The 17251-nt window shown below is 34.2% G+C and overlaps 1 protein-coding gene across 2 annotated transcripts; it reads left to right on the top strand.

Annotated features, from left to right (window-relative positions):
- Positions 1-3591: 3591 nt before the first annotated feature.
- LOC150088014 (uncharacterized) lies at positions 3592-15571 on the top strand. Of its 2 annotated transcripts, none has more exons than XM_090370534.1 (3): positions 3592-3687; positions 3997-4078; positions 15168-15571. In XM_090370534.1, exons 1-3 carry the CDS (start codon positions 3628-3630, stop codon positions 15413-15415), a joined length of 390 nt encoding a protein of 129 aa, XP_090226660.1. In that variant the 5' UTR covers positions 3592-3627; the 3' UTR covers positions 15416-15571. The 2 variants fall into 2 exon arrangements, with proteins under 2 accessions (XP_090226660.1, XP_090226659.1); XM_090370533.1 differs by lacking the exon at positions 15168-15571 and adding an exon at positions 5030-5553.
- The last annotated feature ends 1680 nt before the right edge of the window (positions 15572-17251 follow it).

The raw sequence follows: 17251 nt of genomic DNA on the forward strand, positions 1-17251 counted from the left end.
TCGTCACAAGAGGAATGACGTTTAAAGGCGGCTCAAGAACTACAACTCCGAGACACCACTGAAGACGTCAGACCATGTGATACATTTGCTGTTGGGGGAAAACTCGATGCACATCGAGACCACTGTGTGCAAATGTGTTTAAACATCCTACAGGATGTTGAGAATACTGTATGCAAATGTGTTTAAACTTCCTATATATCTTTCATTCTTCCTTTAATGCTTAGCAGTTTAAATTGGTTTATTTTATGTTTTTAACGTTTTGTCAATAAGGGCTTTGTGGTCACAGTTGAAACGCGTTTCAATTAAGGGAGAGAGAGAGAGAGAGAGAGAGAGAGAGAGAGAGAGAGAGAGAGAGAGACAGACAGAGAGAGATTTCTATAGATATAAGAAATTTTAAGAAAAAATTACCTTATTCGTAATTGTTTCTTACCCTTCAATTAATTAATTAATTAACAACTTTTGTATAAAATAAGTTTGATGTGTCTAAAATGAATTTCTCACGAATGACAATCAGGAAAAACCAAACAGCATGAGTTTTGTCCTTGGGTTATCCCAATAACATTCTACACGCAGTTTTCCGGAAAGTGAAGTTTAAAGTTCACCCGCCCGATTGCTGACGATGATAATATCGTAATGTCGACCCGGAAGTAGCACTACAAGTCGATGAATGTTTTCAGTGACTTCTCTTGGATTTTTTTTTGGCTGTAAACAGTTTTTTAAATGCACTGTAAACTAAGCCTAAACAACTTCACAAGCAATTTTATAAATTGATGAAAGGTGTGTTAAATAAATTCTGTAATGAACCGAATTAATAAAAAAAATTCAATTAAAGAGATTTTAAAATAAGATTTTATTTTTAAACATATAGAGATGCAGAAATCAAAATTAATACGTAAAAAATAAATCATAAGAAGAAACAATTTTTGCAAAATCTATTTGACTGTTCATTTCAGTTTTTGTTATTATGCCATCAGTGATTCAGTGGTGTCTAAGAAGACAAACTACCGGTTCCGAGGACCTTTGCCATGCTGTAGGTGGATAGGATCAATGCTATGATACACTGGGGCCATGAGTTCCGAATAGCCTGCCAAAAACATGCATCTGCCTGAGGCCTATCACTTCGCTATTGCTTTAATAGAAGCAAAAGCCAAAGTGACATTATATATATTATATATAATAAGAATATTAGTATAAATAATATATCTTTGGTGTATATAGTATCTCTTGATGATGTATGTCTCAATAAAACATTCATGTATTCCAGTGATTTGGAGCATTCTAGTGATTGCGGTATCCTCCCTTTCATACATTTCGACAAAACTTGAAATTTCTGATAGTGTTTTCGTCAAACGGAATATATATTCTAAACGCCAAACAGGAGACAACCGAGGTATCTTGTAGTTGCGTTTGGGACACTTACGTTTTGATAACCATTTAAAACAATTTAACAAACTATAGACGTCCATTTGGTGTTGTTATCCATTGCACCTGCCTCCCTTTCGCTGAACTGTCCATATATAAGGTTGGAAGGAGAAAATTTCCAGATAATCTCCAGGTGCAGATTTCCAGATAATTTTCTAATGGGCCAAATATAAATTAGTTAATTTCTATCGTTTCAAAACTCAGACAGATCTCTAGACAAGATCACATATCTTGATAGGGATTACAATGACTTCTTATCTCTCTTGACATACGCACATCGCTAAGATTGCTATCTCTGCATCTAAAAAACTAGCCTTTTCCCTTTCTCTCTAGGCGTTACTTTTCTTCTAACCAGCTACTAACTCTGTACAAATCTCAAACACACCATATCATGGAATATTGTTCTCATATCTGGAGCGGTGCCACTAAAACCTCTCTCAGGCTTCTAGATTCTATTCAAAAGATGGCAGTTATGTTACTTTATGACCCACCTCTTACAAAGTCTCTCCGCTCTCTGTCTCAGAGCCGTTCTGTTTCTGCAGATGCCTTTTCTGTAGCCACTTCCACGGGCACTGTTCTGAGTAACTGGCTTCTGTAATTCCGTCTCTCTCTTCCAAACGAGCCAGCATCCATTTATTGTCCAGCTTCATACTCACAGAATCAACTTTTTTCTTCCTCATTAATTCTTCAAGTTCTGTTTTCTGGAACAATGTTTCTTCACTTGAATTTCTGAAAACTACCATCTAGTTATATTGATTTAGGTTAGATGGACTTGGGTTTTTTTTTTTTTTCCTTCTTCTTCTTCTCCTCCTTCTTTTTCTTCTTCAAGTCTAATGTCAACTAAAGTATCTTCTGTCTTCTCAACCTTTAACCATTCGCGGTAGTATTACAGGGTCTAATACCTTTCGTGTTTGGGGCTTTAATAAAAAAATGGAGGTCAAGAAAAGATAAACACACAAACACAACTACATTGCGTTGCCGAATATTACAAAATGTGCTTAGCGTAAGGTCACCTTTAACAGCAGATAGCCACAATTTTCTGCTTCATGGATTCTACTAGGCACGCACAGGTGTCGCTGCTAATGCTATGCCATTCCTGTTGAAAAATCACCTTTAGATTCGTTGACTGCTGAGGCAACGAATCTAAAGAATGCTGAGGCAACGAATCTAACGAATCTAAATCTAAAACATGGATCTCTATGAGATCCATGTTTGGTGAATGTGCGAACCATGGAAGTTGCAACTTATCACCGAGGTGCCTGTGATCACAGGGCCTTTCAGAATAGCTTTACACTCCAAAAGCAGTCCCTAAAATGACAACCTTACCATTAAGCCAGATAGAGGGCAGCGTGCATTGGGAATCCATTATCCTCCACAACCGTCAGTGGTACACGATGTGAAACGTGATTCGTACAATTTCACTACATTTTCAATTCTCCATCAGCCACTGCCGCCTTTAATCAGCAATAACGAAATATATAAGAGAGTTGGCAAGGGCAGGACTTTTCATGGCGAGTCCAGAAGAGCTGATGCGAATAAATTCAAAAGCTAGCATGTTCATGAGAATATTTGGCGCATTAATTAGTGAATTATCCGAAGCAGTTTACGCAATGTTGGAGGATCGAATTTGTCTCTGGTTTTTCTTGCTTTGCCTTAAATTCTCTAAGAGAAATTGCAACAAATTTTAAATATACAAATTTTTCTGTCTCACTCTCGCTGTTCAAGAGAGAGAACATTTTCAATTTTAACATGAATAAAAGCAATATAAGATCAACTTTACGAAAATATTTATCAAATTCATTGACAGTCTCGTGCAGTGATGTAGCGACATATTGAAATGCTTCTAATATTTTTTCTTAACAAGTTACTCGACCAGCACATATTTTTTATTTATTTATTTTTCTTTCCAAATAGCAATCATTCTTCTTACGACGTTGCATGACTAAAAAATTGTTGATTCTGATAAAATATAATACACAGAAAGCAAACGTTGCTCTTTGGGTTTGAAGTCAACTTATTAAGTAAGAAATCTTCAAGGAACTTACGTGCTCACCAACAAGGAACTAATATCCTTAACGTGATAAAGTCTTGCATTGCGTATTACTTTCTGGAAAGTGTGTGGGTACATTTTTGTAATGGGGGGCAATGAGCGAGGGTTTCCCAGCTGATTGCGTGATAAATAAGCAAAGTGATCAGTATAAATAGATGTGCAGACACAGACAAATACGACAGAAGATCATCGTACAGCATCAACATTGTACCCAGGTATGAAATGTTTCTTAAATATAGAAGACAGAGAACATACTTTTAATATAAAATTTATTACTTTTTTATTTCAAAGAGAATTACAATAACTTTAATCTGATTAATACTGATTTTGACGAACGATCTTTATCTTTTTTATAGTAAGAAGCAATTTGCATAACTCATTAATAACAAGGATTTGTGTATTCGATCTTTCATTAAGCAGTTTAAGAAAATACGTTATTTAAATCATGCAGTTATAATATTGAGTTTATCTTTTACCACGCATAAATGTTACTGATAATATTCTGTTTTTCCACTCATTTTCAGGCAAATAAAGCACAGTTATTCATCATGAAATCAGCCATGTTGTCAACTTTTCTGGTAGTGTGCCTCGTATCGCTTTCAATCGGTAGGTATATGTTATAGATATAAAAATGGATATATCTTTCAACATAAAAATGAATTTGATAATTTTGGGTTTATAGAATTAGTTTAAATTTTTCTAGTATTACAAAAACTATTAGATATGAAGTCATTTTTGTTTATTATATTTACTAACATTTTATTAATTATTTTATATTTATTTAACAACGATAGAGTAAAGATCTGTTTTATCTAAAACTATCTATCAAGGCTTTCTGTTTTTGATATCAATACCTGAAAACGCATTCTCATTTGTCTATGGAAGTCGATGAATAGAATTAGAGGGGCAACCGGAAGAGAGGGAAGGAAGGGAGTGCGAAGTGCATTTGTACCATTGCAATTCAGAATAAATCACGTCCTTTAAAATAAAACTAGTTCGAAAATAAAAAAGATTTAGGTTTTTAAATGTTTATAAGGTATTTCAGTCTATACAAATTAAGATATCGGAAAGTACCGAACATGGACTGAATTTCCTGAAGTCTTCTGAATATGTTAACTGCAATTATTTCTTTATTTTTTGTTTCGAAATCAAAACACCACAAGATAATGTTTCAAATTGGTCCACATAATCACATATGATGTAAAAAAATTAAATACTTCAATAGCAGTTTTTAAAGGAACTCAATTGCACAAATATCAGCTAGATAAGATTTATTGTAGTTATTTATTTATGAGCGAACGTAAATAATCTAAAATATTAATATAATCGTATATTATCATTTTTATACAATATTAGATTAGATTAATAATTTAAACTTTCCGCTAAACAACCATCATCACCTTCTACCATATAATACAGATTACACTATTTAAATATAATTTAATGTAAAATTGTTTCGTGTGACTTATATTAACTGATTTCGTGGTAATTTTAAGATGCAGCTTGACTTTTAGCTTGTCTGCTCTTATGTATATAGCAATATTTTTCTTCTCAAAGGTGCCGTTATTGAAGATTTCGCCGTCGACCCACCTGAGGAACATGGAAGATGCTCTGCATCTTCAGATGGAGAGAATATCACCATGACCATCACTTTTCCTCTCTCACTTGATGACCAGTTTCTGATTTCTGAATTACAGAATGGGCAACCTTGCGATGTACTTCCTGTAGTAAAATCCCTGCAGATGTACGGAAATTCCCGATCGAAAAGAAGCGCAAGTGACAAAACAGTCATAATCATTGTCGCGAAATAGTCCTCCCAACTGGTGTGTTATGGAAGTGTCTCTTCTCCGAATATCGCTGATGTAAATGTTCATACTGTTCATATATTGTAGACTGTTACGTGTGTTTATTGAGTGGATCGATTGGAACTATTACTGAAGTATCGCTATGAAGATCAGCCAACCACAGTTCACTCTGAAGAGAACTACAAGCGTGATTATTTATTTCTAAAGATTCACGCTTTATAGAAACATCTAAATTCAAGTGGCTTCGAAAATATCAGCGATTTATGAAAATATCTACTTATGTAAAAGTCTATTTATGTACATTCAAAATATTTTTTTTAATAAATTACCATGTAGAGAGACACGTTCGCATTTTTTCAATTCACTTTTGACAAACAAGCTTCTTTGAAAGATTCTGCTTATATCACAATTATTTTAATCATGCGTTTCAATAATTAAAATAATTCAGATTAAGTATAAAACTAACAACGAAAAAAAAAAATTATCAGTAGCATCGATAATGCTCATTATCTATTTGAATATTAGAATTTTAAAAATAGGTAATTATATAATATATAATTATATAACAATATATAATAATAATAATAATTCAGAGCTGCGTTTTAAATTATTATTACTAGATTTACAAAAAAATAATAAATAAACCTAATAATTATTTCGTTTACACAAATATACATTCCAGATTTTTAAAATCACTTTTATTATTAAACGCACAAAAATCGAACTCTAGCAAAATTAGTGAACACAAAATCAAACTGTAACAAAATGTGAACATTTTAAAAGTTTAAATTTGTGAAAACAATTTTAACACAGATTAACAGCAGATGGCGCCAGGAGTAAACTACTCATAATAAGCTTCTAATGTATTGGATCTGTCAAAATAAGAGACTTTTCCAAATATGCCGATGAAACAGTATGTATACTGTTAGATATGTCTTTAACTGTAGCTTAAAAATATTTATTATTTCTGAGAATGTTTATTTTATAAACGGAAGTTTATTTGTAATTCTTTAAATAAGATCTTTGTACATGATTGAAAATAATAATAAAATATCCTTCTTATAATTTTCACTTTTAAAGTGAAAATATTAACTAATGGCACCCCTAGAACTAAGGGACCACTGAACATAATCGTAACGAACTTGCGAGCAATACTGCCTGAGGTATATACAAAATTCTACATCCAGTTTTATCGTGTGAAGAAAAAAATTGGGACTCTGACGCACTGAATCGTCAAGAGTTTTCATGTAAATCAACGCTATATGCTTCATCGGATTTTCCATACGTATCAGTGTCCTCAGGACTCGGTTCCTCAAAACTGGTTTCTAACATGGGACATGTCATACTCTGACTAAACATTTTAGATGTAGTTTCTCTGTTAACAAACTTGTATTTATGAACTCCATTAAATCCATTTTCAATCCTGAGAAATTCGAAATCTTGAAATTCGGAAGCATTTTCGGTGAATTATTCCGAATTAATTATAAATTAAAAATCCTGGAATGGATTTCTTTCGGTTCTCGTGGTCTATGATACATTTTTACCCTCACAAATGCTATATTATTCAGCTAACAGCACATTTGAAGTAATTACACCTTTTACTAATATGAAATTGATGGCGTACTAACATTTTTAGTTTTACATTTTATGGCATCCTAAGCCATTTAAAAATTAATATTTCACTTCGTTATTTCGGCATTTAATCAGCAAGTCAGCCAAGTCATGGTGGGTAACTTACTGAGCCGTTAGTCACCCTTCTGATCTAGATAGCGGGTGCGATCCCTACCTCCAATATGGCACGTAAGTTGTATGTGTATATATATATCGTATTCAAACACACACACACAACTTACGCGCACCCATTATGAATGTGTTGCGCATTGAAACGATGTGCACTGACAGGTTGGCAAGTCAGGTCATCAATTTTTATAGACCTGTTTCAGAACTGGCCGAGTTAGTCGGTCTCTGGAGAGGATTGCATGCTTTTTTATCCCAAAAATCCGAGTTTACAGGAGTCAATTCGATTGCAGAACACACGCAAGTAACAGACACAATATATACCGCACAATATGGTCTAAGTCGCTGATGCGCTTAACAACACAAAAACAAAAGCAGATAGTTCATTAAGAGAACTTGGCTTCACCCACGTACTACACGCATTTCGTAAAGGTAAAGGTTCTATTCTCATTGTTGTTGTTCTGAAGATCCATAAGCACTAAATATAATTTAAGAAACAATGCTAAGATATTACAAGGATCCCAAGTATTTAAGTATTTTACTTAGCAGTACAGGATATTTTAATTACAAGTTGGTCATAAAGTCCTGCACCGGTTTTAAATTTTAATAACTAAAGTTATACAAACGATAAAACCATTTAGTAAAAGTTATATGATAGTTCAAATCCAATAGTTTTATTCTTAATGCAGTTTTTAATTATCAAATGTCAAGATGGCCGCCATCATTGTTGACTGATTGGAAGTCTCACTGATCGTACTTTGTGATTAACTGATCCAGTTTCTTTAACATTTTTCATCCAATTACTTATTGATTTTTTATGGGTGCATATTTTTTATAATGAGTATTGATCTTTCTTCTCACAGCTGTTATTGATTTAATGTCTGCAAGCAAAAGTACGCAGCTAACGTTTTCTTCATTTGGAGTCATTCAATATCTGTAAATAATGGAGAAATTGATAAAATATAAATACAACAAAATAAAAATCAGATTTGCGTGGATGAAATTATTATATAAAAACTTTAGGATTTGAACTTTCATATAATTTTTACGAAATGATTCTCTCATTTGTATAACTTTGTTATTAAAATTTAAAACCGGCGCGGGTCTTTATGACCACCCTGTATTTTACCCAGTAACTCTCACTCGAATTGGAATTAGTTGGTCTAAAACGATGTGAGATTTTTATCTTTCCACAAAAACGGAACAGAAAAACACTCCCGTGTCCTTCAAAACTATATTAGTTATTTTAGGTTGACTGGGTGGACAGATGTAGTCGTTTCTAAAAGATCACCAATCCGAGCGCTGTCACAGGAAGAATAACAGCAAAAGTTAACGTAGAGTTAACGTACTTTACTGTACAGTGTTTGTACTTGTTCTTCCTGCATCAATAAAAAAAAGATTGAATTAATACATGGGAAACTATATGCCAGCAAACTAAGATCCATTCCATTATCAGAAAACAGCGTTGTAAGACGCATTGCTGAAGATTTAAAGAAACGAACAATAGAAGAAATTACGCTGTGTGGGAAATTTACTATAGAGTTAGATAAAAGTACAGATGTTTCAAACATGTTTCAGCTTTGCTAGATTCTGCTATTAAAACTACACGAAGTCTATTGAATAAACTTAAATAAAGTCTGTTAAATACACTTCGTTTATTTAATGCGAGTGTATTAAATGATGTATTTAATACGTGAGAAGGACAATAATTATATCAACTGTGGCACCAGAGAGAGTATTAGGGAACCTTTGCCTATGAATGTCATCTATGTATCTTAAATAATTTGGCTGAAATCACTTGCGCAGACAAATAGAAAAATCCAGCATGTTATATTCCATTAATTAAATACCGAAAAGAGATAATAATAAATAAAATAAATAAAAAAGGCAAGAGAGAGAAAACTAGCACGTGTCACTCTTTGTGTTATTAATCTTGTAAACTTCTCAGTTAATTACAGCAACTAATAAGTGAACTCAATTTCAAAGATCCCTTTCTTCCTCTTTTACCTGTTACAAAAACATACCTTTCCTCATTTTCAGGAACTCCGTAGAATATTTTGTTTTTTCACGCCCACTGCTGTTGTCAAAGAAGAAATCTCACGAGAATGAAATGCGCTGTTTCAACTCGTCTCCCACACGATTCTTCTCAATCAACGGAACTTTAATTTGCTCTCTTCCGTTACATCCGATTGCAACAGATGAAAATAATAGAAATCCAGCCGATGTTCCTGCCCATAAACAAAAATAGCTAAGTATTCCAGAACGTGAGAAATAGGTGATGATGGTGGAAAGTCCACCATAAGGAGGAAGGGAGTGAAGTACAGGCCATCAATAAAAGACGTAAGTGTCAATTTGACTGCCATGGTCACGGTCATGACTGTCACGCAACATATGTGGCTAAACAGTTTCTCGCATGAAATATTCCTTTGTTCTTGTTTATCAGCGATATTATTAATGATAGAGCGAAGATACGGCTGATTCTCCCGACTCTCCATCTTGGAAGGTGCCGAAAAGCACTCCCTAAACAAACTCGGCAATCGTAACTGCAAGTATAGAAGTTTTGGCTGTACGGGATAACTGGACATCAATAACTGCTGGATGCCTCCGTGTGGGCACGGACTTCTTCAGTACTGGTATTGATAAACTGATCCATCATTGGGACAAATGCATCAATAAAACTGGTGACTTTGTGGAGAAGTAGTGCATGTTCACTTATTTCTTGGTGTGTAATTTAAACTTCGTATTATTAAACATCATCAAGAGAAAAAATGTGTCACCTTACTTTCCGGAAACCCCTGGTATGTTCTGTTGTCTTTCTATGTCTCAAAAGGCAGGTGCAAAGAATCAGCTTATCCTCTCTAGTCACAGATTTAAATTCTGAGAAGTCAGAATTTAAATCTGTGGCTACGCAGCATTTTTAAACTAGTTCTTTGGGTAGGAGGTAGTTTTCTGTTTGCAATTACAGTATAAGCAACCAGCCAACGAAAACTGAAGTCTGCTGCCCTTTTTAGGAAGAACAACTTTCTTTCAGATCTACATTTCCAATCCATATAGCAGGAAGAAAAGTACCATGCGACTAAAGATCACTCACCAGGCATTCTCTCTCTCTTTTGGCATTGGTATGGGTTACGAATTCAAGAACAGCCGTTACTAGAAATACAGCACAACTATTAATCTCATTATTAACGGCCAACATCCGTTCACTTCTACGACTAAAGATACTTTTTCCCAACGCAGAATTATATATATTTATATGACGGTAAATAAAACAGGTGTCTTTCTGATGTATATCTTTAAAAAAATGAAATACGATAATAGTATCAACAATCGCAAATGTGTAATATAATTAAATATTTATATTATATTTATAGGAAATTTGTCATAAAATTTGGAAATTAATAGTTACTCTTGGGACAAAACCAAACTGAAATACGAGTTAGTTCTAGATGTTCCTCATAAACAAATGAACTGAAGAGAAACCTAATCAATGTAACTGAGAGCTCAAATAGCCATTGAATATTGAAGAAGAAAATTTTAATTATATTTAACAAATCTAGATGTCTGACATCCTTCAGACGCACTTACTTCATGTGTTATATACAATTTGTCCTTTGAATGACCCAAAGATGTTCTGTTCATAATCCGGTATGACCACAAGCTCCAAGAAGTTCCAAATTTGACAGTGAATCCGATAGATTGAATCAGGTATGGTATATCCTTAATATTTCGTCTCGATTAGTTCCAATGCAAGTTGGTGTAGTAGCCAAGGAGTTTTTTATTTATTATTATTATTTTTTATTTATTTATTACCGCTGTAATGCAAATGAAAGTTTATTATATTACCATTACATCCAACCGCAATGAATTTATTCTTCCTTTAAAGCTTTGCAGTTTAAAAGTGGTGTTAATTTATTTTTTTTAACATTTTGTAAATAAGGGCTTTGTGAGCAGAGTTGTAACACGTTTCAATTGAGAGAGAGAGAGAGAGAGAGAGAGAGGGATTTCTATAGTATAAGAAATCTTAAGAAAAAATTACCTTAATTAATTAACAACTTATATAACATAAAATAAGTTTGATATGTCTAAAATGAATTTCTTGGAATTGACAAACAGGAAAAATCAAACAACATGAGTTTTGTCCTTCGGATATCCAAATAACATTCTACACGCAGTTTTCTGGAAAGTGAAGTTTAATGTTCACCCTTAAACTTCACTTCACCGTTTGCTGATGATGATAATATCGTAATGTCGACCGGAAGTAGCACTATAGTTCATGATTGTTTTCAGTGACTTCTCTTGAATTATTTTTTTGCTGTAAACAGTTTTATAATTAAAGTGTTTTTTAAATGCATTGTAAACTAACCCTAAACAGCTTCACAAGCAATTTTATAAATTGATGATAGATGTGTTAAAAAAATTCTGTAATGAAACGAATTAATAAAAAATTTCAATTAAAGAGAGAGAATTTTAAAATAAGATTTTATTTTTAAACATATAGAGGTAGAAATCAAAATTAATTTGTAAAAAATAAATCACAAGACGAAACAAAATCTATTTGACCGTTCATTTCAGTTTTTGTTATTATGCCATCAGTTGCTTCAGTGCTGTCTCAGTGGTGGCCAAGCTGCGAGAGCCAAGGACTTTTGCCATTGTGTAAGTGGACAGGACCAATGCCGTGATAGACTGGGCCCTGAGTTCCGAATAGCCTGCCAAAAACTTCATTATTCCTTTAATAGAAGCAAAAGCCAAAGAGACATTATATATACTAACATAATAAGAATTTAGTATATATAATATCTCTTTGGTGTATGTAGTATCTCTTGATGACGTATGTGTCAGTAAAACGTTCCTGTACTCCAGTGATTTGATGCATTCTAGTAATTGCTGTATCCTCCCTTTCACACATTTCGACAAAACTTCAAATTTCTGATAATGTTTTCTTCAAACGGTATATGTATTCTAAACGCCCAACAGGAGACAGCTGAGGTATCTTGTAGTTGCGTTTGGGACACTTACCTTTTGGTAACCATTTTATAACAGTTTAACAAACTATAGACGTCCATTTGGTGTTGTCCTCCATTGCACCTCCCCCTTTTCGCAGAACTCTCCATGTATAAGGTTGGAAAGAAATAGTTTCCAGGTAATCTCCAGATGCTGATCTGCAGGTAATTCTCTAATGGGCCAAAGATAAATTAGTTAATTTCAATCGTTTCAAAACTCAGACCTCTGTTATATCTCTCAAAAACGGAATCTACTGTTCCTATTCTTATCTTTGATGACACTCAGATCGTTAGACATGATCACATATCTTGATAGGGATTACCTTACTTCTTATTTCTCTTGGCATAAGCACATCACTAAGATTGCTACCGCTGCATCTAAAAAACTAGCCTTTTCCCTTTCTCTCTAGACGTTACTTTTCTTCCAAACAGCTACTAACTGTAAAAATCTCGAACCTACCCTACCATGGAATATTGTTCTGATATCTGGAGCGGTGCCAATAAAACCTCTCTCAGGCTTCTAGATTCTATTCAAAAGATGGCAGTTACGTTTATTAATGACCCACCTCTTACAAAGTTTCCCTGTACTCTGTCTCATAGACGTTCTCTTTCTGCTGGATGCCTTTTCAGCAGTGCCCTCCATGGGCACTGTTCTTATTAACTGGCTTCTGTAATTCCGTCTCTCTCTTCCAAACGAGTCAACATCCATTTACTGTCCAGCTTCATACTCACAGAACCAGCTTTTTTGTTCATCATTAATCCTTCAACTTCTGTTATTCGGGTGAAGAAAAGTTGTTCCAACTTTTCTTCACCCGAATTTCTGAAAACTACAATCTACAAAAATTCAAGTCTAATGTCAACAAGTATCTTCTGTCATCTCAACCTTTAATCCATTCACAGTAGTTTTACGGGGTCTAATACCTTTCGTGTTTGGGGCTTTAATAAAAAAAATTAAGATCAAGAAAAGATAAACGCACAAACACGACTACATTGCCCTGCCGAATATTAGAAAATGTGCTTCGCGTAAGGTCATCTTTAACAGCAGATAGCCGCAATTTTCTGCCTCATGGATTCTACTAGGCGCGCGCAGGTGCCACTGCTAATTCTATGTCATTCCTGTTCAAAAATCAAGTTTAGATTCGTTGACTGCTGAGGCCTATCATGGGTGCGCCATTCCAAATGATATGTACAACTTTCTCTATGGGATCCATGTTTAGTGACTGTGCGGACTATGGAAATTGCAACTTATCACTGAGGTGCCTGTGATCATAGGGCCTTTCAGAATAGCTTTACACTCCAAAAGCAGTCCCTAAAATGACAACCTTACCTTTAAGCTAGACAGAGGGCAGAGTGCATTGGGAATCCAATGTCCTCCACACTCTCATGCATCCGTCAGTGGTACACGATGTGAAACGTGATTCGTACAATTACACTACGTTTTCAATTCTCCTTCAGCCACTGCTGCCTTTAATTAGCAATAACGAAAAATATAAGAGAATATAAGGCAAGGGCAGGACTTTTCATGACGAGTACAGAACAGCTTATGCGAATAAATTCTAAAACAGGCATTTTCATGAGAATATTTGGCGCATTAATTAGTGAATTATCTCCAAGACGTTTACGCAATGTTGGAGCATCGAATTTGTCTCTGGTTTTTCTTGCTTTGCCTTAAATTCTCTAAGCGAAATTGCAACAAACGTTAATGTACAAATTTTTCTGTCTCACTCTCGCTGTTCAAGCGAGAGAGAGCCTTTTTCAATTTTAACAAGAATAAAAGAAATAGAAGATCAACTTTACGAAAAGATTAATGAAATTCATTGACAGTCTTGTGCTGTGATGGAGTGCAAATTTGAATTCTTCTAACACTTTACCTAACAAGTTACTCGACCAGCAGGTATTTATTTATTTTTCTTTCCAGACAGCAATCATTCTTCTTACGACATTCCATCACGGGAAAATTGTTCATTGTGATTAAATTTAATACACCGAAACCAACTGTTGCTCTTAAGGTTGCAAGGCAGCTTATTAAGTAAGAAATCGTCATGGAGCAAGGCTAATCTATGGAAGTTTCCTGCTCAAGGAAATAATATCTTTAATGTGAAAAAGTCGCATTGCGTATTCTGAAAAGTGTGTGGGTGTATTTTTGTAATGCGGGTGCAATGAGCGAGGGTTTGTCAGCTGATTGCGTGATAAATATGCAAAGTGATCAGTATAAATAGATGTGCAGACACAGACAAACACGACAGAAGATCATCGTACAGCATCAACATTGTACCTAGGTATGAAATGTTTCTTAAATATAGAAGACAGAGAACATACTTTTAATATAAAATTTATTACTTTTTTATTTCAAAGAGAATTACAATAACTTTAATCTGATTAATACTGATTTTGACGAACGATCTTTATCTTTTTTATAGTAAGAAGCAATTTGCATAACTCATTAATAACAAGGATTTGTGTATTCGATCTTTTATTAAGCAATTTAAGAAAATACGTTATTTAAATCAGGCAGTTACAATAATGAGTTTATCTTCTACAATGCATAAATGTTACTGATAATATTCTGTTTTTCCACTCATTTTCAGGCAAATAAAGCACAGTTATTCATCATGAAATCAGCCATGTTGTCAACTTTTCTGGTAGTTTGCCTCGTATCGCTTTCAATCGGTAGGTATATGTTATGCTATAGCGGTACAAATTGGTACAAATTTCTGATGTAGTTGTTGCTTGTGATTTCCACTATAACCTTTATTAATTAAGGTTATTTAATTCTTTATACTTAATTTACTTTTAATTTTATTCGAACTATTATTGTAGTTATTTATTGTAGTTATATATTTATGAGCGAATGTAAACAATCTAAAATATTAAAATATATATATTCGTGTATTATCATTTTTATACATTATTAGATTATGATAATTTAGTGCGTTTTCCAATTTTTTGTGAATTTTCTTTGGTGATAATTTAAACTTTTCCCTAAATAATCATCATTACTTTCTACCATATAATAGAGATTACACTATTTAGATATAATTTAATGTAAAATTGTTTTGTGTGACTTATATTAACTGATTTCATGATAATTTTAAGACGCAGCTTGACTGTCAACTTGCCTTCTATTATGTAGTAATATTTTTCTTCTCACAGGTGCCGTTATTGAAGATCGCTTTATTTTCGACCCACCCGAAGAACATGGAAGATGCTCTGCATCTTCAGATGGAGAGAATATCACCATGATCATAACTTTTCCTCTCTCTCTGTCGCTTGATGACCAACTTCTGATTTCTGAATTACAGAATGGGCGACCTTGCGATGTAGTTCCTGTGCTAAAACACCTGCAGATGTACGGAGATTCCCGATCGAAAAGAAGCCCAGGTGGCACTGGAAGGATTTAAATTTGTACTTTACCAAATTAAAAACTAAAAAAACTTAAAACATTTATTGTTTCTGAGAATGGTCTTTTATAAAGTGAAATGTATTTGTAATCTTCTGCATTATTAATGAATGGTGTCATAACCGATTCTAGCAGAGAAAGGGGTGAATATTATTTCTTTTTCTTTAACTGAGATCTTTGTACATGATTGAAAATAATAATAATAATAAAAATAAAATAACCTTCTCATAATTTGTACTTTTAAATTGAGAATATTAACTAATGGCATTCCAAGAACTAAGAGACCTCTGAAAGTCATCATGTCAATGATAACGAACTTGCGAGAATTACTCCCTGAGGTATATACAGAATTCCACATCCAGCTTTATCGTATGGAGAACAAAATTTGGCCTCTGACGCACCGAATCGTCAAGAGAATTCACGTAAATCAACCCTATATGCTTTGTCGGATATTCCAAACTTATCACTGTCCTCAGGACTCTGTTCCTCAAAACTGGTTTCTAACGTGGGACACGTCATACTCCGACTAAACATTCATAAATTTTAGACATAATTTCTCTGTTTACAAACATGAACTCCATTAAATCTGTTTTCAAATTTTCAATCCTAAAAAATTCGAAATCTTGAAGTTCGGAAGGATTTTCGATCAATTATTCTGAATTAATTATAAATTAAAACCCTGGAATGGATTTCTTTCCATTCTCGTAATCACCCCACTGATCTAGATAGTGGGTACAATCCTTCCGCCAACAACATGTAAGTTTTATATGTATTTATATAAGTATACGTATTCAAACACACACAACTTACGCGCACCCGTTATGAATATGCTGCGCATTGAAACGAGGTGCACTGGCAAGTCAGGTCATCAATCCCATCTCGACTATCCGGGTGACAAGTAACGGCCGCCCTGTGGCATAAAGGTAAAAATGGCGTGTCATTTAATATTGTCCTATAAAGAGTGCTCCTATCAGTCAAAAGCGTGCTTCTGCACTGGCCCCCTTAACTCACTGGGGGCCATAATTAATGACAACGAAGATTAGTGTAATGGGGCCTTAAAATAGTAGCGCAGGACGCGCATAATTTAAGATGTGAGCAGAAGAGGAGGAAAGGAGAGGGGTGACATGAGGAACACTGCATAATTGGAGCAGCAAATGTCAACCTTTTCATCTGTAATTGCTCCATTCAAGGGGTCTTCCGAACACTAAACGGAGAAAATGGTGTCGTAAGCATTGTGTTGCGTAGGAAATGATTGATAATTGATGTAATATTGGTAATTTAATTAAGGTTGTTCCATTTTCAACTGTTGGGTTGGAATCGCTACAGTGAATTGAAGACAGTAATGTTTTTATTGTAATCTTTGAATGCCATTAAATAGAAAGACCCACCAAGTCTTGTTCCTCTTGGAAGCCAATGGCGCGAGCAATCGACTCCTCTTCAGCACGCAATGAACATCACCTGCCAAGAGATGTTCCTTTTCTGTCTTTTATCAATTTTGCAGGCAAGTTTATCCTACATATACGTACTGCGACTACCTTTAAGAATATGGCACTACGCACCCATGCGTAGTATCGTTTCTGAAGTTAACTGTCAGAAACGTCATAATTTTATGCGTGTCATGTGACGATTGATAAATATGTGTCCTTTGCTTTGATTTAAATCTATTTTTCAGGGATTCAAAACGACTGCAGGCTGCAGTTTCTGCTCATTCTATAATCTGCATGCATTTGCAAGTCTCTGTTTTTCCTCTAATCTCCAGATCTCTTTTTAATCATCTGCTAGAAGCTTTTAGCATTGAAATCAAAATGCAGAATCGATTTTTATTACCAACCCATTT

Source organism: Mastigoproctus giganteus, chromosome 3 (genome assembly GCF_048544385.1).
Source record: "Mastigoproctus giganteus isolate SK-2022 chromosome 3, ASM4854438v1, whole genome shotgun sequence".
NCBI lineage: Eukaryota > Metazoa > Arthropoda > Arachnida > Uropygi > Thelyphonidae > Mastigoproctus > Mastigoproctus giganteus.